The sequence below is a fragment of the Corvus cornix genome, chromosome 6, assembly GCF_000738735.6.
Source record: "Corvus cornix cornix isolate S_Up_H32 chromosome 6, ASM73873v5, whole genome shotgun sequence".
In the NCBI taxonomy this organism is placed as follows: Eukaryota; Metazoa; Chordata; class Aves; order Passeriformes; family Corvidae; genus Corvus; species Corvus cornix.
Window position 1 is genome coordinate 4,539,970 of NC_046336.1, and position 23,541 is coordinate 4,563,510.

Genomic DNA, 23,541 nt, shown 5'->3' on the forward strand with positions numbered 1-23,541 from the left:
CCATTTGCAAGGACTCAAAGCTGGCGGAACCTTGGGTTTGACCAAGAAAAAAGAATGCTGGCTAGATCTTATGCTTGCTGGGAAACCAGGGAAGTAAATGAGTCTGTCAAGTTCTAACTAGCATTTAATGACAAATTTAACTTGGCAAGAATATATAGTTCAGTATTTTGTCAAGCTTGCTGAGGCTTGTATATTCTGTGTATGGATCTTGACCAACTGCTGTATTTTCATAGGATCCTGCATTAAAGAGCTTCTAATGCAAACATACAAAACTTAAATCAAACTTTGTTTCACCATGTGATTTTTAGAACACAGTACTTAAAAAGGATTATGTCAAGAAAAATAAAAACTATAATCTCTGATGGCTCTGCTCTTATCCTGGCTGTCAGCAGTGCAGCTCTTCAAACCATTAGTTTCTGCAATTAAATGTGGAATCAATTAACTGCACTTAAGCTATTCATTTAGCTTTAAGCCTAGATCATAGAAGTAGGGTAAATTGTTACTCTTTTCAGACTTGTTATGGACTTTAGTGATAAAAACCCAACTATAATGTAGCTTAGATCAGCTTAGATTGGCTACTTCCCAGACTAGGTTGCTTCCCACAGATTGTTAAAATGCTTGATGAAAAACACTAACTAGGTAATTCAGGAGCATGTGCAAAGTGCTTACTGATCTCCTTAGGCCAGGATACCAAGCCTGTCATTGTCACAGGACTCTGCCTTAGAGATGGAAAAATGACTGGATGTGATGCAGATGCAGATGTCAGGTTACTTAAAACTAAGCCAATGAGGATTAGGTCATCCACCCATAGGCCCATCTGACTTTTCTGCTCAACTACCAGCACTTTTTCCTGTCCAAAATCCCTTTAAAACAAGATTTATAGATTCGATGTATTAACATTTAATTAGTCTTTGAATCTATAATGAAAACATTTTGGCATGAAGGGATGGAATTTTTTTTTAACTCCTACATGTATAGAAGGTTTCTAACCTGTCTTTTGGACTGTGTAAAGGGAAAAAAGTCTACTCCTAGGTAGTTAGCAGCTTGATTGTGAATAGCTGAATCATGAGGACAAAACTCTATTTTTTAGATAAGGTCAGATTTTGTAGGAAATACCTGCTTCATAATACAGATAGAAGCATGCCTGCCATTGTCATCCTGTTGCTGTCAGTGAGATTGTTAGTTTTGCCTGAAGCTAAACCTATTTTTTTTAACTTGGAAAACAGTTTCCAAAACATTTTGATAATATAAACCCTGTTCAATATAAAATCCAGAAATAACTGAAGTGGTCATGGCACACTGACAAGGGATTTCAATATAATGTCGTCAGTGTTAAAAAGACTAACATAATCAAATTTTTGCTAATCTTATTTTGATCTAATTAGCTTTCCTAGTGGGTAAGACTAGAAGTGACTTCAGCTACCTGAAGATCTGTAAGTTTTGGATCACCAGAGGCAATACTGTACCTACAACTGCTCAGTGTTGTGTTTTACGGCCTGAAACAAACTTTGCTATGCATGAAAGGACAAAACATCGTAGACAGTTCCCACTTAAGAACATCATCAAACATCTGCATAATCTGTGTAGTGAGCAGCCAGCTCATTTCATCCCTGAAATTCTGCATGAGAAACACACATTCTTGTTGTTACATGGCAACTTAAAAACAAGCAATCCTTTCTGACACAAACCCTTAGAACTGTTTCTGCAAAAAAAAAAAGAACAAGTGGAAGAGAGCCACATTTAACAACTCCAGCATTTGCAAATCGTTATGACGGTCTGTAATGTTGTAACTTGTTTTTAAATCAGCTATTTTAGGACATGCACATTTAATGATCAGTCTCTTGGTCTTAGAGATATACTGACTAAACAAGACATCATCCTGTAGACGTACTATATAGGGTATGGGATTGTAAAACGAGTTATACAAGAGATCATGAAACTGTAGAACCTCAAAGCAGAAACTCTTTTCTTCTGGTACAGAGAAGAAAATTCTTTTACTTGTCAGGCACTCCCTTTGCCTTTTTGTAATGTCTAAAACATAATTAGTAAACTGTTTTGAGTCTAGACATTTTTAAATTTAAAGAACTAATAAAAAATTACTTACCCAATCTTCCTCTAGACTAAAAATGAAAATGCACCACTCTGTCCCTGATTTTTATAACCTTCTGCACTCCTTCACTCCTAGCTGGTGTGTGGATCCCCTTTCTCCCTGGATCACATGAAAGTGTTCTATTAATGTGAATTGGCTGATGTTTGAGAACACTATGCTGGAGAGCTATGAAGTGTAAGGAATCTGACCCAGGGAGCTGTGGGGCTATGACACATCAGTTCTTCACAGGAATTCTCAGTTGCTGGATGGGAATGACATGGGACAGGTCCTGTAAACTAGGTGCAGCACGTTGGCACTGTCATTGTTGTTGTTGGGATATAGATTACTTAAGGCAGGGCGGTGAGTTCCATGTTAAACCAATGTAACTGGAATTTTACTCTCTGGCTTTTCACTCCAGAACTGTAACTTCCACATATCAGGCTGTCCCTTTGACCTCCCAAGCAAAGGCTGGGAAAATGGATCAACTTAGCATGTGACAAATGTAAATAACAACAGCACTGCTGAAAGTGACAGCTGCCTTAAGACAACCACTGCAAGTCAGCGCTGCTCTGCAGATTTCCTAAGGAATGCCTTGCTGGAGCTCAGGATAAACTTTCAAAGCCTAGGAATGCTAGCAGATTACCTGGCAGGATGGAGAGAAGGAAAAGGAAGTCTTCTGCCTCTGTTCCATTCTTCATCTCTTTGCCTGTGTTCAGTTTTCTCTTGCCCCCATGGGCAGAAAAGAGGGAATGCAGCTTTGTCTCTTCCCACATGGGATGAGATGGAGCTTTCAGCCCACTGGTTTGAATGGAGTCGTTGAAGTTAGAGGGTATTTTTGTGTGAGCCTATCAGGGAATCAACCCATGTCACTTCAGCAGAGAGTTGTCTCAACCATAAACCCCCAAAGTGCATCACTGCAATAGGAAACCCACACCAATCACAGAAATGTCTTAAGCAGAGCATGTTTTCAGTTACGTGGTACTTTTGGAAAATCCTCCCTTGGAATACACTAGTTCAGAAAGGAAAAAACATTGCTTTCATAATAGGTTGTGAGTTACAGGCCTTTAAAAACATAAATATATCCACATCAGCACAAGATATGAAGAAATGATTGCTGGGATAGGATTAAACCTATCACAGAAGTGCTTAGGCTTAAGTCAGTTGTTTGCGTGGTGTTGGCAATGTCTAAGAGGTGACAGTTTCTAGAGACTGCTATAAGAAGTAGTGAATTTATGGTTTTTCTGTGAATACAGAAATTATTAGCATATTAAAATTTTTATGTCCAAAAAATTGCCATGTAAAATATGTGCACAAATCTCTAGAACGCTAATTGGCTTTCTGCTTTTGCAAAAATCTGACATTGTTCCACATTTGCTTTTAATTTGTTTGTTCCTCTGTTCAAAATGTGCTGGATGGACCACCAAGGCTGCAGCTGTCTGGCTATTCTCCACTCTGAGGCATCATTGATATATGTATATATTTCCTGCTCCTTCTTGCAAAGATTTTATTATTTTATTTTATTTTATTTTATTTTTCTACATTGCTGTTTAATTGTAGGGAAAAAGTGGAAGGTTTTCAGTATTTTGGTCTCCAGCAGCATGACCTTCGTATGTTTTTGTAGCAACCTGGTGTCAAGTCTTTCATGTAATGGAACCTTCCAAGTCCTTAATAGGAAAGGGTTTCTGGTGCCAGTGAAGGTTTGATCCTACCAGGATTTTTTCCTTGACATCCCACCAAACTGGGCCCCAGTTTTTTTCATAGTTCTATTAATAATTGTTCTTTCATATTCCTCTGAAAATACCTTCTTAGACAGGCACTGATGAGATGGGCTGTAACCTAATCCATGCTGCTGAGGGAATAACTGGTGACAGATTTTCACCTCCCACAGGATTATCTGTAAATACAGAAATAAAAGCTGCTTCAAGAACCAAGTATACAAATTTACACTTCCACATTGCTAAAACAAATTTTTTAAATTAGCTACACTCATTAAAAGAGTTTCCCCTCATCTGTGTTTGCTTGCAGAGCTGGCAGCTGAATGCCAAGCATTTCAGATGTGTTATTTCTGATGTTTTCAATTAGTCCAGGCCCCATTTCAGATCACCAGGATTAACTTTATATCAGGAACAGCCATCACTGGGCAACAGGTCTTATGTTGTCATGTTTTTAGACAACTAATTTCTTGCTTTATCTTTTCATCCTGAACAGGAGCATTTATTTTGGTGTATTCAAGGGAAATGCAAAAGGTTTGTGCTTTAAAATCACAAGCAACACTCCTGGGCAGTGACTAAACTGTCTCATTTAAAGACAACTTTTTTCCATTAATGCCTGGGAACATCTGCTAGCAAATCAGGGACATTCACATCAGGAGGCCAATTTTCAGAGCTAGACAAGTGATTAGGTTTGATAGTAAATGGAATAATGGCAGATCCACATTTTAAGGGCTCTAGGTAAGAGCAGCAGTGTGCTGGGCAATTCCCAAGCTGAGATGCACTGCGAGCCCCACTTGTAATTCACTGCTCAGCACCACAAAAAACCCAGATTATTGCTCTGTATTTGATGACAATGGAGATTGTGTTTTGCTTGCTGAAATACAGTACCTGTATGATCATGGTATATACAAGGTGTACAACGTTAGGAATTAGAATTCATTTGGACATCCACTGCTAAATGCCAGAAACTCTACATTCATTTCTGCACTCTGAGAGGATCAAAAGAGGGAATGGTGAAATCTGCACACAGTGAAACTCTCCTAACAGATCTGAAATGTTTATTTTAGGATTCCTCTATGTGAGTCTTCTCCTTTCAGTGAGAATAAAGTTTTATGGACATGCATGGATGAGAACTGAATGAACATCAGACAAAAAATAGCCTTGGTGAGTAAAGACAATTGGAAAATCTTTCAATCAATGGCATGTAGGACATTTTCTTCACTTACCATTTTCACTGTTGACGGTAACAATTGACATAGAGACAAAATAATAGCCAGAAAAGCAGACATCTGATCTTCTGGACAAGCAGAAGTCTCGAAATAAAAATGCAGGGCAATGTCTTGCAATATTGCAGAATGTTGAGTTCCTATTAAGCATAGTGAGATGACAGTAAAAAATTGTAACTCACATTTGCTAAGCCTGTATTTGCATCCTGAATATTTTTACCATATGTTTGTGTACTGCAGGGTACAATGGGCCCCAGTCTTGTTTGGATCCTCTCATGAGCCTTTCTCTGTCAGCATTCAAAAGCGAATTACTCATATTGAATTTGCAATGCAAATTTGACAGCACTCTACTAGTCACACAAAGAACGGAAGATTGTTCAAGACTTCAAATATCATTCATTAATGTTCTCCTGAAGTATTACATATTTTAGACATATATTTTGAAAGATAGCTTGTGCATAGTTGCAGTTCTGTAGTCTAGCTGAAGTACTGGTTTGGGGAAGCCAAAGTAGATCCATGTCTATACACTGAATCAAGCCAACCTATGAAGATGTTTTAGAAAATACTCACAAAAATACCTTAAAGAACCCGCCACAATAATTAAAACAACATAATAGTATTAATCAGCAATGAAGGGCTAAGTGTGATGATTTATATTTTCCGGGATTCATTTGAATCCTCTGTATGGAGAATAGTGTGGCCAGCAGGACCAGGGAAGTGATTGTCTCCCTGTTCTTGGCATTGGTGAGGCCACACCTTGAGTGGTGCATTCAGTTTCGGGCCCTATAAAAAGGACATGGAGGTGCTGGAGAGTTCCCAGAGAACTCTTCTGAGGAATGGTTTAGGGAGCTGGGGGCTTTTAGTCTGAAGAAAAGGATGCTCAGGGGGGACTTCATTGCTGTGCACAAGTCCCTGACTTGGAGGAGGATGCAGTGAGGTGGGACCAGTCTCTGCCGTGCCTGCAGTGAGAGGACCAGAGGAAATGGCTTTACACTGAGATGGGGGACATTCAGATTAGAGATCAGATTTTTTTTTTTTCACTGTTTAGGTGCTCAGGCATTGGGAATAGCTTGTCCAGGGAGGTGGTGGAGTCACCATCCCTGGAGGTGTTCAAGAGGAGCTGGGTGATGTGGTTTGTGGTTTAGGGGTTACAGCGGCAGTGCTGGGTAGACATTTGGACTGGATGGTCCTGAAGGTCTCTTCCAGCCCTGATGATTCCATGATTCTAACTAGATGATCTTTAAAGTCCCTTGCAACCCAAACCATTCTGAGGCTCTTTGACTTATTTCATTTGCCAGTGCACAGATCCCTGCTCAGTACCTAAGGCAGGCATTTCTATGGACAAATCCATGTATTAAAGGCGCTGGGACAAGTGCAGCGTCCCTTTATCTCTCATTTACGCCGCGTTCCCCTCAGATGCTGGCTGTCTCCGCCTCCCTCCTCCCGCCCCGCGGGTCTCCACGCCCGCAGCGCCCTCCGGAGGCAGCGGAGCGCGGCCCCGCCCGCGCCGGGCTTCACGGCACCGCCCTGCGCCGCCCACAGCGCTCGGCCTCGGGCAGCGAGCGACCCGTGCGCGGCCGTGAAGGGCTTACGAGGAAGTAAGTACGTGTTAGAGGAACGGTGAGAGCTCCGTTACCACCTCTGCGGCGAGTCAGAAAGGCCCAACCCGATTTGCTGAGGAACAGACTGCGCAGCCTGCAGAACCGGGGCGGAAGACAGCACCAGTATGGAAGATTGCGATCAGCGTGCAGCGGCTCAACGACCACCGGCGGTGCCCGAAGACCCCTCCACAAAGATCCTTTGAGGCGAACTGCGCAGGCTCGACTCGGTGCGCGTATCCCGGGGAGCCCGGCACACACGTGAGGCGGGGTCATCCCCGCCGCATCCCGCGGCTGTGGGTGACAGCTCCCGCGGCCGCGCACCCGCCATGTCGCAGACCAGCGACAGCGGCGAGTCCTCCCCCGCCTCGCGGGACCGCCGGTCCCGGACGCCGCGAGCCCGGGAGGACACGGCGGCGGCGGGCGAGAGGCTCCGGCAGCTGAACATCGGCGAGGGCGACGACAGGGAGCATAACAGGATGATCCGTAGCCAGTATCGGGAGCTCATCTCCACCGTGCAGCGTAAGGAGGCAGCGGGGGAAGCTCCGGGGATGCGGGTGGGGTGTCTGGGCTGGAGGCCGGGGGGGCCTCTGGGGCCGGCGGCCTGTCCTGGGCGTGTGGGGAGCTGTGGGAGCGTTCCTGGAAACTCCGGGTTCCTTGAGCTGCCGATACTTTGGGTTTGTACTTAGATCGAAATTCGACTCCCAGGAAGCGTGGAATTGCAAAATCATGGATTGGTTGGAGGGGACCTTACAGGTATTCTCGTTCCAACCGCGTCAGGGGCACCTTCCACTGTCCCAGGTTGCTCCAAACTCTGTCTAACCTGGCCCTGGACACTTCCAGGGATGGGGCAGCGACAGCTTCTCTGGACAACCTGTACCACGGCCTCCCCACCCTTACAGGGAAGAATTTCTTCCTGATATCTAAACCTACTCTCCTTCAGTGTGAGGCCATTCCCCCTTGTCCTGTGGAAAGGCCGTCTCCTGCATCCCCAGGGATAGCGAGGTTACGAGGGATTTGGCTGCATTAGCCCACATGTGGTGCATACACTGGTGCAGGGGAACTGTCAGCTGTCAGCTTTAGACCTAGACATGCACCGAAATCCTTTAATTTTGCTTTCGTGGTGTCTGAGCTTTAGTTTGAAACTGCAGGTACCATTATGTGCCTGGACTGGAAAGTTATTCTTGGGCCTTCCAAAAAATGCTGTGTAGTTTTTAGTATCTCTCCGGACAGGTGTGTGAGTCCGTCTGCTATGTGCATTTGAGTTGTGCTGTTTTCCTCACAGAAACGTGGCCATGGTTGTGTGAGTAGCACTGCCAAGCTGAGCAACACATGGAATTAGTTGTTCTCTGAATACTTGATAAATTTGTGCAGTTGTTTTACAAGAGGCTACAGTGCAGTTTATGGGGGACCCAGCCTGTTTATAGAAGTGACCAAGCATATAGTTTTGGGGGCTGGTTTGTTTCTTTCATGGAAAATGCCACTAATTTCCCCAAGTCAAGCCTGTTTTGCCTGTGACAGTAAGCGGTGAGTGATCTCTCCCTGCTCTTATCTAGACCCATGAGCTTTTTGTTCTATTTTCTCTCCCTGGTCCAGCTGAGGAGGGGAGTGATGGAGCTTTGATGGGCACCTGGCCTCCAGTTGGGATCAAACAAGCACAGTGTTTCTCAGTGCTTCTATGTTTAAGTAATTCAGGATTTCCTTTGTGTCTTTTCCCACAGAAAATCGAGAAGCTATGCTGAATTCAAAAAGCAACAGGCTGACAGAAGCTTTGGAAGAAGCCAATAAACTTTTTGATGGAGGTAAAACAAATTCTGTGCTTTTTAATCAATACGTTTGGCCAAGCGTGAGGCGATGATGCCTTGCAAACAAGAGAGGGCAAGAGTGAAGTTGAGGTGCAAGTACTTCATCAGAATTTTTATATAACTTAAAATAGATGTGTTAAGTTGAAGATTGGTTGAGTAAGTTGATGTGAGAAAATAGATGTCATTACAGTTTATTTGCTCTTAGAAATACTCCCTGCTTTATTTTGATTCACTGGAACAATGTATGTAAGTAGTACACATAAAAGATATCGGTGTAGAGGGGTTCATTTCACTTGGAAAGGTGGAAAACATGTTGATTAAAAAATGCATTTGTTCTTCAAGATCACATGTTACTTTTCCATGGTTTGTCATTCTTTCCTTTTTTTAAAATGCAAATATTATTGTAAGGATAGAGGTCACTGTAATAAAACCATTTCCAAAGCGCTAAAGCCTGGATAGTCCCTATGCTGAATCTGATTATTGGATTTGTGACAATTTCATGTTAATTACCGTAAAATCTTTTCTGTAACAGTTTGCCGTGCACGAGAGGCTGCACTGGATGCCCAGTTTCTTGTTATAGCATCCAATATAGGGAAGGAGAAGGCCAATGAGTTACACTCGGAGATGTCAGCATTTGATTCAACAGCATTTGCAGAAGACTTGGTAAGTTCCAGGCTCTGAATTTGCCAACATTTCTGCTGGAGGTTTGCCCTGTTTGTTACAGAACCATAAAGCCTCAGATTGTCAGGCAGTACATGGCATTTCTGATGGAATTTAATGCTTTTCCTATGAATTTCTTTGATTAACTTTCTGGTTACTGTTGTTAATTGTCTTAAACTATGTATTAAGCATTTGCAGTAGGGGAAATCTAACTTAAAATGCAGACAACCCCCCACTATTGCACTGCTGCTGCTTTATGGCAATTCAGTCAGTTCATGCTCTGAAAGTCTTCTGCACTTTTTTCAGCCACTGTTCTGTAGTTTCTCAGTAGAAAAGTAGTTTCTTTATCCTGTCCACTGGTTTCTATGTTTTTGGATAGAGTTCTTGAGGCCCTGTGTCACTGACATAAAATGGGACTTTGGATGATTTGAATGGTTTCAGACTGGACAGTTTGTCTCTTTGTACTGTGACTGGGTGGAAGAGTCAGTTCAGAACAGCTCTTAAGCAGGCTGTTGGCTTTTTGCTCTCTTTTGTTACAGCAGATCAACAAGGAATCTTGAGTGTTTGCTCAAGTCTGTAAAAAACATTAAGTTCAATATGAAGTTTTTCTTGGGTTAGTGTGGACTGGTGGGTGCAGGGATACGCCAGATAAATTCTATGGTGTTTGAGGGGCTGGGCTTCCTGGGAGTGTGTGGTGTTCAAAAACTGTGAAACATCTGAGCTCTAAACTGCAATAAAAGTAATGTTCTGCTACTTTGTATGTCATTGAAAATGTGTTGGAATCTAAGCAGTTTTGTTTACCTGTGACTTTCTTTCATTGCTTGCTGAACACAAGGGCGAATTTGAGTGTTCATCTGTTTTCATGGTATCCTCAGGAAAGTCAAAGTTCTTAGGCAGTGGTCTTAAATGGTAATTTGTCAGGCAAACACCACAATACAATGTTTCACCATGAATGTATCTACTGCTTTACCTCTTAAGTGAATTTTTATTGCAGCTTTTTTTCTTTTGTAGCTGACCTTCATGGGTATAAATCGCACGGAAGTAGAAGAAACTGATGACTCTGAGGATGTTCCAGGCGGTTTTTTACCTAGTGATGCCTGGCAGACAATGGGAGAAGAAGCACCCAAGTACTTTAGAAGAGCACCTACTTTTCATTACATGTAAGTTTCTTATAGGAAACAGTATGTACTGCAGCTCAAGATAATGGCTTTAATTGATTTTTATCTTTGATGCCCTGGGCTTGAGTTGAGTTTAATCTGAGGTCACAGCAGAGTGTTGACAAGGTATGAGGCTGTCAACATATTGGGAGCAACTTTTGGGGCTGGTTCTTTCCAGAAATCTCTAAATGTGATGAAGCTTTATCTTTAGGTATCAGTCAGCGCCTTGCACTTTCTTGAGGAAATCCACTGCTCAGTATAAAGATTCCTGAACATACAGTGTACACCAGATTTGCATGTATGTGTTCTTTGTATTTTGGTTAGGATGGGATCTTTCAAGTCTGAGCCTCCTGTACCAAAGCAACGGATTGAGAGGCAGAAGAAAGCTAGCAGAGGAAAAGCAGAACGGGCAATGCCTGCTCAGGTTTGTAAAGTGTTGCCTTTATTTACCATTTGTTCTGGCAGTTATAACAAGTGACTTCTAAATCTTTCAATATGTGTTGTTTTGGGTTTTGTAATTCTGAACTGTGTAGTACTTCTGACATTCTACCTTTAAGGGGGAGGGAGTACCCAAGATTCATAGATGCTTGTGCTGTGCTGATCTCCAGGAGCCAGAACAAGGACGTATGTCCCAGAAAAGTGCTTCCTTACCTCCATATGGCTCTTTCTCCACTTATATCCTGTTCTTTCTCAGAGTGGGTTATTACCAGCATTCCTTGGCTGGTAAGCCAACAATCCTTGGTTGGCTCCACAGCCATCCAGGTGGAGTTGGAGAAACACACATCAGCCCTGTTTCTTCTGAGCTTCTACTAAAGGATTCAGATTTCATTATTAGGCTTCTTGATTTGCTTTGTGTGGGCTGCAGTATTTCACTGAGTAGAAGAAAATAGGATTTACAGACCTGTGGCAGTGTAAGTAGCCCCAACTACTCTAACCACTGAGGATGGCACTGAGGTCTAAAGCAGCTCACTCTGTGGGGAGGGTGAGAACCCACAATCGCCCAGTTCTATGATGTGCATGTTTCCCTACGATTGGTTCATGTTTTCCCTTCCCGGTTTTATGTAAAAGTCGAAGTATATTCATTTCCCTTAGTTGGTATGTATGAGTTCTAGAAGCTTCTGCAATACTCGACACCCCATTGGTTCCTTCCCCAAGTCCCTCCTAGGTGTTGTTCCCATTGGTTCCCTCACTGCTAACCCCGCCTACTTCCCCTTATCTCATTGGCTGGAATCCCTTTCCCCACCTTCCCATCCCCACTATAAAATCCCTGGGTGCTGCCAGAAATTTGGATATTTGTCTCTGTCCGTTCATGTGAATAAACCTCAGCATGGAATCCATACAGAGAGTCCCTCTCTTCTTCTTTGCCTCCGCCTGTGTGCCCTCCCAGCTGCCTCAGGGAAGATTGCTCCCTCGAGTGAGGAGCTCTTCGCTCCTTTTTATGTGTGCCGCCTTCCAGAGGGGTCGCAGCCTAGACCTCCGGGCTCATCTTTGTTGGCATGCTGGGTGCAAACCCCCTCACAGACCAATTTCATTTTCAGAAATAGGGTTTACAATTTTCAAGTTATGAGCTTACATGTTCTGTTGCTTTTTGCTTTGAAAGGAAACAAAAAAGAAACTTCTTTACATTAGCCTGGTTCCCATTTTTCTTTTAAAAGTGTCTAACAGGGTGTTGCATTTGCACTGAAATGTGGTTAATGGCAAAAAACTAATTACATCACATAGCCACTATTGTTTCTGCTTTCTGTTTTCTTATTCTTTGTGTCATACACTGGCAGAAAGGCATAAGTCTGGGAATACTGAGAGAGGCTTACATCTGAAACTTTGCAAACATAAACCATGTTGTTACACGGAAGCTCAGGCTGTGTTAATGCTGGGATATAGGGGCAAATAGTTGATCATTGTTTTTTTAAAGGCAGCCTACTCAATCCAAATACTGATAGAAAGGATTTGTTACAGTCTGTACTGGGAAGGAGCTGAAGGGTTTCTGGGTTGCTTATAAATGATCATCTTCATTAAACTCACAGACTATAGCACTGTGTAACCCAACTGCCCAGAGGTACTGAAAAGTAAGTGTACACCTGTACACAGGCTCAAAACATACAAGCCATGGCCTTTCATATTGATTCTGTAAGTTGGGAATTAAACCCTAAAGCTCTTCAATGTTGTCTCATGTTTGCCTAAGTGTGTTTGTTATGTTGCATGTAGGGAGAAAAATTCAAGTTTTATGTTATGTTCAAAAGAAGCCGTTTGCATATTCTGGTAATTCAACAACCATTATTTGAGGTGAAGCTCTGTTTCTTTTTCCCAGTTAAAAGAAATGCAGGAGTCTCATCAAGAAGCTACAGAAAAAGAAGTAGAAAGGATCTTGAGAATACTGCAAACTCATTTTGAAAATGATCGTAAGTATAATTAAATTAAGCATTAACTGGAGAAAATGAATATTCTTTGTCTTCTACAGTTGGGAGTGGTAAAACTACAGAGACAAAATGAGTTGAAGTTTGCAAGTAGAAATTTTTGTTGAAGAACATATACCAACTATGTATTTTTTATTAACACTAATCAGCTGTTGTTTTCCTGCGGAGTAAATGTAAATCCTCTCCCCTGATTAAAGCCTGCTGTTTTTAGAAGGCAGTCGAATAGTCACTGTATATGGATCTGTGGGGGGGAAAAGATGGAAGAAAATAGTATACTTTATAGAACATTTGTTTTTGCAGGCAGCTGGGAATTCAGCTGAGTTGACAAATATCCCTTTAGCTTTTGAAAGGAGTATTGGCTCTCTTAAGTTTGTGTTTACATCTGTTAGCTCTGTGTATACTGCCTGTTTGTTTGTTTGATTTAACAAAGCTACATTTGCATCCCCAGCTAATACACCTATTTCCTTCTTTGATTTTGTGATTGATCCGAACTCATTTGCACACACTGTGGAAAACATGTTTCATGTGTCCTTCCTTATCAGGGTAAGGCATGACATGTTCTTGAAATATCACTTTAGATACTAGAATTACATAGAAATACTGACCTGGCTTCAATATTGAAGAATTAGGATTTAAATATGAGAAATACGAATTTATTTTCTGCAAACAATCTGTGATATTTTGGTAGTCAAATAGAAAAGGAAACAGAGTTGACTAGGCTTATTTTTTTGTAGTGCAATCAGTTTTTGTACTGCAACCAACAAAGCAGTGGTGATATTTTTGCAGTCAATATGCTTTTCAAAAAAGATTCTGGCTCACATTTTAGATGTAGAAAAGTTCTCATAGAGTATAGAAGAGTTACTGAGGCTGTAGAAAACAATGTTATGTCAAAGTTATATATTCTTTTTGAATCCATGGATTTGCACTTCAAAACTATCCTTAGTTTGTCTAATAAATAAAATTAATTCTGGAAAAGACAAAAACTGACAAGGATATTTTGACTAATCCAGGTTTTATATTGAATAGAAATGTTATTATGAATTATACTTAGCTTAAGTATATTTCGAGAATAATAACAATTTTAATAAAGCAAAACTTCTCTAATCCAACAGTTTACACACTATGTGCTATATGGGCTCCTTCTTTATGCATAAGTGCTGTGTTAAAATAGTTTTTTCTTATGTGATATGCCAGTGAAGATTCTTCATCAGTATATGTACCTGTTCATGATTATGTAATAAGTAAAACATAAGAAATTTCAGTGCATTATCCTAACTGGAAAGTTCTAAGTTTCGAAACTTTAAATCCCACTGTTGTTTAGGATGGTCTTGCAAAAATAAAGCTGGATGAAGACAAATTGCCAACAATAGGTAAAATCTAGCTTTAAAGTACTCTAACTGGTTTTTGTAACAACATTACATGTTACGTGTTCACAAAGTTTTAGGTATATTTTTAACTGGGGATATGCAGTGAGTGTAATTGAAGGCATGAAGAGATTTCTGAGCAAGGATTGAGTCTTTTCAAATATCAGTGTATGGAAAAAGACCATTATGCTGATTTATACAAATTAATTCTATTAATAGAAATCAAAGGTTATTACCTTTCCTTTTAAGTTACATTTTTGCTAGTAAGTACAGGAACATTGTTACACTTAGCTGAAAAAAGGTATTTTTCGGTGTAAGAACTCTCTTGTCTCAGAGTTGGGAACTGCTGCAGCTTCAAAACAATTGGAAAGAAAATGCCATCCTACATACGAGGTCGGCTTTCATTCCCACAGGATGTCAGTGGGGTTAGGACTTTGGTGGGATTTCATAAGGAATAAAATACTTAGGTCCTTCTGTAAAAAGTTAGTTCCTAAATTTTTAGGAGGTGAGGCTAAGGAAGTATCTTGAGCAGTATGTGGTACAGGTTGTTGATAGAGACTAACTGGGTGGGACATGTAGAATTGACGTGATTTTTGTGGAGCTTTTGTGTTCCTGGTGGAAACTGACTTTGCAGGTGTAAATCCTGAAAATGCTGTGTTTTGATCAGAGCCTACAAAACCCAGCGGGAGAGGGGAGGAGGAGAACAGAGCTGGAGCACGGAACCAGGTCGTCATAAGTCTGGACCAGAGAGAATGGAAGGTACCACAGAGAGCACTTGATACGTGGGATTAGTTCTTTTTTATTTAAGCCTCTGAGAGCTGTGCTGTTACCTGCTCTGGGGAGGGCAGATGTTCTGTGTACAGTCACACTGCATTTGACCTCATGGATGCCAGAACAGTCACAGATCTAAGGGATGTCTGTAGTTGCAAGAAAACTGAGAATCGGGGTAGTGATTCCATCTTTGATTCTTGAAGCCTGGTCAGTTTAGGTGCATTTAAGCTGTGCACTGACTTGCCTTTACTGCTTTACACAAGGCCTGGGTAAATATGGAATCTGCTTTTTTCCCTTACTTGTTTCTGGAGGGGAAGTTCTCCATTCAATTTCCTCACTGTTTGTAATAAACCCTAGACAAAAAGTAGTTTTGGGCACACATACAGCTCTTCTCCTTTGTCCCTCACTCAGAATGTGCAGGAGAAATGTAGTAATTTGAAATACTGCTTTAGTATAAGGAACTTTATTACTTGCTTGGTAGTAATAAAATTGAAATAGTTCAGCTCTGGCGACTGACATTCTGCTGTTATCTCTAACCAGGAGATCATAGAAACATTTCAGATAAGAGAAGCCATGATTACCCCTCTTTCTCAGAGCAGTGAAGAGGAAATGGAGACAGAGTAACTATTCAAGTAAGTTCTTTTACTGAATCAAACTCAGTAAGGTCCTTACGCATGTAGAAGAACTTCAGGGAAACTATGTGCGACTTACAAATGCAGAAGAACTGTAAGCAGGGTGACTGTAACATTTGGAATTGCTGTGTTCTTGCCCTCTTCATGAAACAAAATGTTATCTAGCCTTGTATGCAGTGATTAACTAGAAAAAAACCCTTTATTTTTGCGTTTGATGGTCAGTTAAGGGATGAGTTATTTTTTGGAACTTTATACTCAGAATGCACTGTTGGAAAGAATCATAGCTTTTTGTGTTTGGTTTCTTAACATCCTGACAGCTGATGTTGTAATAAAGTAGTCTGAAGAAGGACTTAGAGGGAACCAGGCTGTCTTCCCTTCTGCTTCCATAAAATTCTTTCAATGATAGGACTGAATTCCTTTACTGTCACAGTTGTTTGGTAAGTTCCAGATCTTAATGCACACTGTCTTACTGCCTTATCTTTTTTTTTCTCCCCTTAGGTGCCTTAAAGAAAATACTTCAAAACATTCGTTTCAACATTTGTTTTACATGTATATGTTGTAAAATTAAATTTATTTTTTCTGGAACATCTCAACACTTTCTATGAGCTGCTTTGTTTAGAACCATGGAATGGGTTGGGTTGGAAGGGACCTTAAAGATCCTCTTGTTCTAGCCCCTGCAGTGGGCAGGGAAACCTTCCACAGGACTAGGTTGCTCCAAGCCCCATCCAACCTGGTCTTGGACACTTCTAGGGCAGCCACAGCTTCTCTGGGTAACTTGAGGAAGTGTAGACTTGTTACAGGGTTTTTTTTCTACTATGACTTACTTTACTACTTTATACAAAGTAGTAAAGTTTACTGGCATTTATGAACTTTCTTAGTAAAAAGGAAACACTGTGTCCCTTCTTTCCTCCCTTGTCTCTCCCAGCAGCAGCAAGTGGAATTCACATGGTTAAACATCCCTACTGGGATAACCTTGCTATCCTACATGATTTTGGGTGCTGCAGAATTGATACTGCTCTGCTGTTCTTACTGTTCTGGAAATAAAGGTTTGAGTTTGGAAATTTGGTCTCAGCTAGAGATAGAAATCGCCCCTTTCTCTATTCCAAACTCCTCCTGTATTTGTTTGGTAACTTGGGCAGGCCGGCTCTATGGGGCCACGACATTATTTTATTAAAAATACATGAAGTCTTGTTCCATTTCCAGAAAACACTCCCAAGGAGGAGTTCAGGATTTCTTCCATCCTTTTTTCCTGCTGTAGCAGCTCGGGGTGGATACAAAGGGATCCGTTCCCCCTGGAAGGCCTGTTAGAACGTGTTTGTGGGGGTGAGAAGCTGGTCTGGCCATGAAGGTGTGCGGGGACACGGTGCGAGGATCCGCAGAACCGGGAGCGATCTTTTATCGCCAATCCGCCCGCGGGGGAGGCCGGGCCGGGCGCGGCGGCGGCTGCGGCTGGGCGGGGGCGCTGCGAGGCTGCGGGGCCGCCGGCGCCATGCCCGCCGCCGTGGTGGAGTACAAGGGCTGGAAGGAGGGCTACGGCTGCGGCTACTGCGGCGCGGCGCGGGGCAAGGTGTCCGCGGGTGAGCGGGGCCGGGGCGGGGCGGCCGGGCCGGGCCGGGCCGGGCCTCGGGGCTCCTCCGGCCGCGCCGCGCTGCCCGCGCGGAACATGGCGGCGCCGCCGCTTCCTGTGCGCGCCGCCCGCGCGCTGCCCGGAGCAAAGATGGCGGCGGGCGCTGCTTCCGGGCGGCTCGGGGCGCTGACCTGAGGCGGGCGGGCACCGCGGGGATGGCGGCGGGCGGCGGCTCCCCGAGTATCGTCGAGTTTTTCGGCGGGGAGGATGGCTACCGCTGCGGCTACTGCAGGAGCGACACCGGCAACGTCTCGCACGGTGCGGGCGGGGCGAGCTGGGAACGGGGCCGCGGGCGGGCCGCCCGGGGCTGGCCGAGAAGCGGCGGCTGCGGGCGCGGGGCCGGGGAGGGCGGCGGGGACAGGTGGCGGCTCGGCGGCAGCCCCCGCCTGCCCGGCCGGGAGCTCGGAACGGCTCCTATGGCCCGGTGGTACCGAATGAGTGTAACAGAACTAAGCAGCAATTTCGTGTTGTTTTTCGTGTGTATTTCTGGAGAGGTGGGAGGTGCAGAGGGGAACTTAGCGCTTGCATGGTCACAGAAATACAGTTGATTGCATCCCAAGATTTGTGTTGGGCTTGGGGTTTTTGCACTTAATGTGGTTATTGAAATCAGTAGTTATGTATTTAAGAATATGCTAAATCCTTGTAAGACATCTCTGCATAAGCGGCCGTTAGCTGCTCGGATTTGCAGTAATCACAGAGTGGTTTGGGTTGGAAGGGACCTTAAAGCTCATCCAGTCCCACCCCTGCCACGGGCAGGGACACCTTCGACTATCCCAGGCTGCTCCAAGCCCCAGTGTCCAACCTGGCCTTGGGCACTGCCAGGGATCCAGGGGCAGCCCCAGCTGCTCTGGGCACCCTGTGCCAGGGCCTGCCCACCCTCCCAGGGAACAATTCCTGCCCAATATCCCGTCCATCCCTGCCCTCTGGCCGTGGGAAGCCATTCCCCGTGTCCTGTCTCTCCACCCCTTGTCCAAAGTCCCTCTCCAGCTCTCCTGGAGTCCCTTTAGGCACCGGAAGGAGCTCTGAGGTCTCCCCAGAGCCTTCTCTTCTCCAGGTGAACACCCCCAGCTCTTCAGCCTGTCCCAGAGCAGAGGGGCTCCAGCCAGTTCTGCAGAACTTGTTGCATTTTAAAGCCAAACCGTGGTCAGTCAAGTGTGTTGCTGTGTTATTTATTTCAGGTATGTGGGCACATTCAATGACAGTTCAAGATTACCAGGATCTCATAGACAGAGGATGGCGAAGGTAAATTGGAAAAGAAAATACAGAGCCATGTTGTCAGTTGAGATAAAAGTTAGAATCCACATTTAAAATTTAGATATGCAGAAACACTTATATATCCATTAGTAATTGAACTATTTGTCCAGTGCTCTGTGACCTTTTGTAACATGACACTGTCAAACAGGAAAATATTCAGTGATTTTAGAAGGATAATATGGTACTATCAGCAAAGAGCTGAAGAACTTGCTCTTTGACTTTTGTTACTGATCATGTAGTATTTTGATGTGATTTTAATAAAAAAGCTTCTGCATTTATTTTGTAGTATAAACAAGAAAAATTCAATGCATATGTATTACTCTTTTCAGAAGTGGAAAATATGTCTACAAACCTATCATGAATCAAACGTGTTGTCCTCAATACACAATAAGGTAAGAAACTCAAAATACACTTTTATAAGGGATTTGACCATTTCAAATATGTTCCACCATTTGTGTTTACGGCTTGAAATACATCATACTTCAAAAGTTTAACAACTTTTAATGATACTTTGAATAGTAAATATATGCTCTTGGGTTTGTGCATAGGCACATCAGCTGCTCTGGGATATTTCCCTGTAAGGAACCTTGTCTCTAACCCACAAACACTGCTTTAGTAGCCCAAATAAGAAAAGCTCACACTCCTATTTTAGTGAATATACAGGTACACAGACAAACATGCCATAGGGACTGATATTATTCAGTACAAGACAACATAATTTCATTAACTCAAAAGCGTTGATAAAACATTTGACCACAATATAGGGAAACTAAGAAATAAATAGAAATTACAACGTAATTCTTACAAGCGGTTCCTTAAATTTTTTTTCTGAAACAATCTTTTGCAAAAGAAATGGTCCTTTTTTTCTTTTTTAGGTGCCAGGCTTTGCATTTTCAGGCCTCCAAGTCCCACAAGAAAGTTCTGAAGAAAATGTTGAAATTTATTTCCAAAGGGAATGTTTTGAAAGTAGTGAGTGAAGGTAAGAAACTCTGAGTGTTTGAAAACCAATACTGATGCATGGAAGGAGGATTTAAATACCTGCTTGAGTGGTCAAATGGCAGATGGGCTTTGAGTTCTGTGTGTAGACCCCTGGCTGGGTTGTGTCTTGGCAGTGTTTTGAATCAAGAGCACTTCAGTAGCCCAGAGGCCAAATTGTGCAGGTGACTTGGGTTATTGAAGAAAATATTTCCTTACTTTTTCCGCAGATCAGCTTATTTTACTGGGCATATCTTTACTTTCTAGCTGGGTGCTGTAGAGAATTAGATACTGGTTTTACTTCTATTATGAAACTGATAATCTGGACAGGACTAACCAGAGCAGCTGGTGACAGAGAAAAGGAAGAGCAAAGAGAGTTTTTCCACGTGACTGAACAGTCACCCTCCGTTTATCCAGCACCAAAACCAGTGATTCTTCGTGGTGGTGAAACTTGTATTGGTTCTGAATCATTTTAATTTGCCTCTTTTGTGTGTGTGGTATGCTAGGTTGGTTTGTTTTTATTTGTTTGAAGTTATGGCCTGAAAAAGTTGACTTTTTAAGTAAATTTTAATGGAGAAAAGAAAACTGTTCTCATAAATGAGTTGGTGTTCGTAATTCGGGGTCATAAAGGAAACTTTGTTTTCAGGCTACTGCAACAGTCACTTTATCTGTTGGAAAACACTTGTCAAGTTGGAAACGAGTTAATTTAGTGTTAATTTTAATTGTGCAAGGTGTGAGCTGTGGTTGTACAGAGAGAAACTCATGCAGGTTTTAATTATTGGCAGAAGAGCCGATGGATTCCCATATAGAGGATGTGGCCGCCTGTGATTTTCCATACAAAAGTGAGTCTCAAGTCAGTCAGTCTGAACTGACTCCCTTGGCTGTGGATCATGCTGAGAGGGTGGAGAATGAAGATAAGGACTCAGGAGAAACAAAAGAAGAGGGGAATGTGCAGAAGGTGGAATCAGATTCTGTTCAGATCTGTACAGACAAAGACACACCAGTCCCTGCAGAGCCATCACATTCAGCTAAAGCTGTTCATGCACCACCTAAGCCAGGTAATTTCTGCTAGTAACTGGAATATGCTGTCATCATTTCTCATCTTCTTGAATCCCTTTTTTTTTATGTTGCTTAGTAAATTAATATTTTTGGTTTATTCCCTTTGCTCCTCCCAGTTTATGGAATTACACCATAAAAACTGAGAGGTGCTGGGTGTTACTTGTAATAATGTAATTTATATTTTGTTATATTAAAAAGTTATATTTATCCTCTTATTCTCACCTTAATTAAGACTGAATCTCTTGGATCTGAAACTCTAAAGAGGGGAGATTCACATTAGAAATTTTTTATGATGAGAGTGGTGAGGCCCTGGCACAGGTTGCCCAGAGAAGCTGTGGCTGCCCCATCCTCAGAGTGTCCAAGGCCAGGTTGGATGGGGTTTGGAGCATCCTGGGATTGTGGAAGGTGTCCCTTTGAAGGTCTCTTCCAACCCCAACCATTCTGTGATTCAATGGCTGCCTTCTTTTGGGACATGGGTGATTTCTGGAAGGAAGGTAGTAAGGGTGAGTGGATTATTGCCAGAATAATTAATTTAAGGTAGAATTGCTGACACACACATTGTGGCCCAGAGGCTGCAGATAAGACAGCCTTGTCTTACAGATCGTGTTTCCCATTTTGTGTAGGCTGTACTGGAAAATAAAGGGAATTTTCTGAATTGTGGTTTACTGGTACATGGTGAGTGATGGTACAGAAAATTCTAGTGGCAACTTGTGTCTTTAGAGTTTCTGCCTGTGTTGGGCCATCCTACTAATTCCTGATTCCACTCACCTGTTGCATGTTGTGCCAGTATTCAGGAGAACAAAGTACTTCTGTCTCTATCTATAGCATGACTGATTTCAAATAAAATAATGTTTTTTCCTGAATAAACACTCATCCCTATTGGATCTGATTTTCCACAGCTTAATAAGCAATTTTTGCATCTAAATAAAAGGAAAGTTTTCAGAAATGCTAGGTCAGAAAACCAGTTGTGTTGCATAGAACTATTACAGATTTTTTAAAACTGTATTTTAGATTTTGATCTTATAAAAACCTTTATAGCCCTTACATACTTTATTGTTCATACGACTTTTAGTGTGCAAACTTTCAAAGCTCTGTTGTTTTTAAATAATAAATGAAAAACTTTGGCCTGTGTGTAAACTTAGTATTGGAAAGAAAGGAAGTGGCTGTTGACAGCAGATGGCAGACTTGGGTAAAGAATAGGAGTGTAAAAACCTGCCAATGCTTTGGATAAGGTGAGGTAAGGTCTTCAGTTGGGTTAAGAATAGCTTTGAGTCAGTCTTTAAACACTGGAAATGCAGATAAGCAACATTGTAGTGCATTTCAGAAAAAGAGGGTTTACTTTTACAGAACAGAAATATTCATTTGTGTGCTTCTTTCTGGAGATTTTAAAGGAAATCTAAAAGTGAATAATAAGTGCATCAGAAAGCTTATTTAATTTTTTTTTCTGTGCTAGCTGGTGTCACAGGTCAAATTTAGTTTAAAATTTTCCAGATAGGAAGATGTTTAGTTTTCATCTTGGAAAATGTAGACTTAGTCTGTAATAAGATTGTTTAATTGCATTTTTATTCCTTTATAAACAAAACAGGTCATTGTCCTCTGGGAATAATGGTCTGTTTCTGCACAGTTTCAGATAGAAAAGAAGGTTTGCTTATGTCTGTGTAGGCACACTCACTGCTTTAAGAAGTTTTTCTTGCTAATTTACAGCTAACAGAAGAGACGAGACACAAAACAGATCCCAATACAGATGAAGTACTCGTTCTTCAAATGTATCATGAGTGTTTGAAATAAACTCTTCCTCTGACTTGTTTGCCTGAGGACAGGGCACATCATGTCTGTAATTCCCTCGTGTCTTTGGATTTGTGTTGCTTTACAACTTGCAGTTCTTGTATTAGTAAAAAACAAATGGATCAAGATGGGAAATAGTGCTTCGGTTTCACTTCTCTCCTTAGCAAATGCCATTTCACAAATAGAATTCTATAAATGGCTGATCTGTTATAGGTAGAGGGAAACTGCAAAAAGTGAATTTATTAGTTAAAACAGACAATCTGAAGATAATTTTAAGCAAAGATGCAAACTTCTGTGGCCTTTTACTCTTCCATTACATGATCACAGTAGCACTGGCAGCATTTCAGCATCCTGCCTGTGGATTCCAGGTGAGAAAAAACAAATGCTTTGTTTTGGGGTGTGTGTCTCCTACAGGAGTCTGTGGTATAGCCACGTGGGCTTCGAATGCAGAAGCAAAATGCTCTGTGATTTTGTGGCTGTATTTTTGTCCTTCAGTACTTCAAGTTTTTAAATACACCCTTGGCTTTGGGGTGAAATGGTCAAGGTGATTCCAGATTAAAGTGCTGCATTAAATGGCTGTGGAAGAATCACTGCATTAGCTTGGCATCCGTGTTGGTAGTTGTAAATGTGAAAGGCCATGTTGAGTTCAGACCACAGTCTGCAATAAAGGGTGGTTTTAGCCATTTCTTTTTGGTGATTAGGTAAGAACTGCTTGTTTGGTGTCAGATGTGGTGTTTAACACTTTGCCTGTGCCCTTGTAGGGAAAGGGGCTGATTTGAGCAAGCCCCTGTGTCGGAAGGCAAAGGACATAAGGAAAGAGAGAAAACTACAGAAGCTCCTGCAGAGCCAGATGGGCACATTAGAAGGCTCTCAACTTCAAGGAGATCAAGCTTTCTTCTTGCAAAACTCTAAACCTAAAACAAACCAGCCTAAAAACATTGAAGACTTTGTTTTTGCCCCTTTACCTGATGATGCACTACACAAATTAGAGGTAATGTCTTGTTCACTGTTGTTGGAAGCAGATGAAGGAAAAGTCTAGTTAAGGAGTTTTTCAAAAGCTTAGGTCTGTATTTATGATTTTATGGAGTAGTTGTGGTTTAAATCTTGAAATATATATGGTACTGAATGGTGTATGTTTATATTTTTATAGATGTGCATCATAGGGAGGTGTGTGTGCGTATATATATAGATAGATATATAGATATATAGATACAAATTACACACCTGTGGTGCAGCTGAGCTCTGTTAACCACAGGAGGGTACTCTTGCACTGCAGTCAGTCCTAGCAGAGGCCAGTTCAGTTACTAAAATAACTTGCAAATTAATTTCATACAGTGTGACTTGAAAATGAAAGTCTTTGAATTGAGTATTGAATGATGAGAGAAATTCAGTATTTAGGTCTACAGTATGTAA

At 42.0% G+C, this 23,541-nt stretch overlaps 2 protein-coding genes across 10 annotated transcripts in view; both read left to right on the top strand.

Annotated features, from left to right (window-relative positions):
- Nucleotides 1–6,532: 6,532 nt before the first annotated feature.
- Nucleotides 6,533–16,021, top strand: NSMCE4A (NSE4 homolog A, SMC5-SMC6 complex component). 4 transcript variants are annotated; one of them, XM_010412918.3, is made up of 11 exons: nucleotides 6,537–7,147; nucleotides 8,347–8,427; nucleotides 8,963–9,093; nucleotides 10,102–10,250; nucleotides 10,572–10,671; nucleotides 12,556–12,646; nucleotides 13,110–13,204; nucleotides 13,983–14,031; nucleotides 14,693–14,784; nucleotides 15,337–15,428; nucleotides 15,927–16,021. In XM_010412918.3, the coding sequence occupies exons 1-10, from the start codon at nucleotides 6,955–6,957 to the stop codon at nucleotides 15,418–15,420; spliced, it is 1,065 nt and encodes a 354-aa protein (XP_010411220.3). In that variant the 5' UTR covers nucleotides 6,537–6,954; the 3' UTR covers nucleotides 15,421–15,428; nucleotides 15,927–16,021. The 4 variants fall into 4 exon arrangements, with proteins under 4 accessions (XP_039410032.1, XP_039410029.1, XP_039410031.1 ...); XM_039554095.1 differs by lacking the exons at nucleotides 13,110–13,204; nucleotides 13,983–14,031 and having other exon boundaries at nucleotides 6,534–7,147; XM_039554097.1 differs by lacking the exons at nucleotides 13,983–14,031; nucleotides 15,927–16,021 and having other exon boundaries at nucleotides 6,535–7,147; nucleotides 15,337–15,426.
- A 732-nt stretch (nucleotides 16,022–16,753) lies between these two features.
- The window catches only part of ATE1 (arginyltransferase 1), a 70,067-nt gene continuing 63,279 nt past the window's right edge, over nucleotides 16,754–23,541 (top strand). For 2 of the 6 annotated variants that reach the window (XM_039553706.1, XM_039553707.1), the window contains exons 1-6: nucleotides 17,157–17,313; nucleotides 18,234–18,297; nucleotides 18,639–18,701; nucleotides 19,185–19,288; nucleotides 20,070–20,342; nucleotides 22,890–23,119. In XM_039553706.1, coding sequence (XP_039409640.1) covers nucleotides 17,211–17,313; nucleotides 18,234–18,297; nucleotides 18,639–18,701; nucleotides 19,185–19,288; nucleotides 20,070–20,342; nucleotides 22,890–23,119 — 837 coding nt within the window. In that variant the 5' untranslated portion in view covers nucleotides 17,157–17,210. The other 4 variants (XM_010408070.4, XM_039553710.1, XM_039553708.1 and 1 more) reach the window with 4 other exon arrangements.

Bases quoted from the DNA above. Each gene is read 5' to 3' on its own strand.
- NSMCE4A (XM_010412918.3), top strand. From the start codon at position 6,955: ATGTCGCAGACCAGCGACAGCGGCGAGTCCTCCCCCGCCTCGCGGGAC. The intron at 13,205-13,982 runs GTAAGGCATGAC...ACTGTTGTTTAG, and splicing joins ATGTGTCCTTCCTTATCAGG to GATGGTCTTGCAAAAATAAA. The intron at 14,032-14,692 runs GTAAAATCTAGC...TGTTTTGATCAG, and splicing joins AGACAAATTGCCAACAATAG to AGCCTACAAAACCCAGCGGG.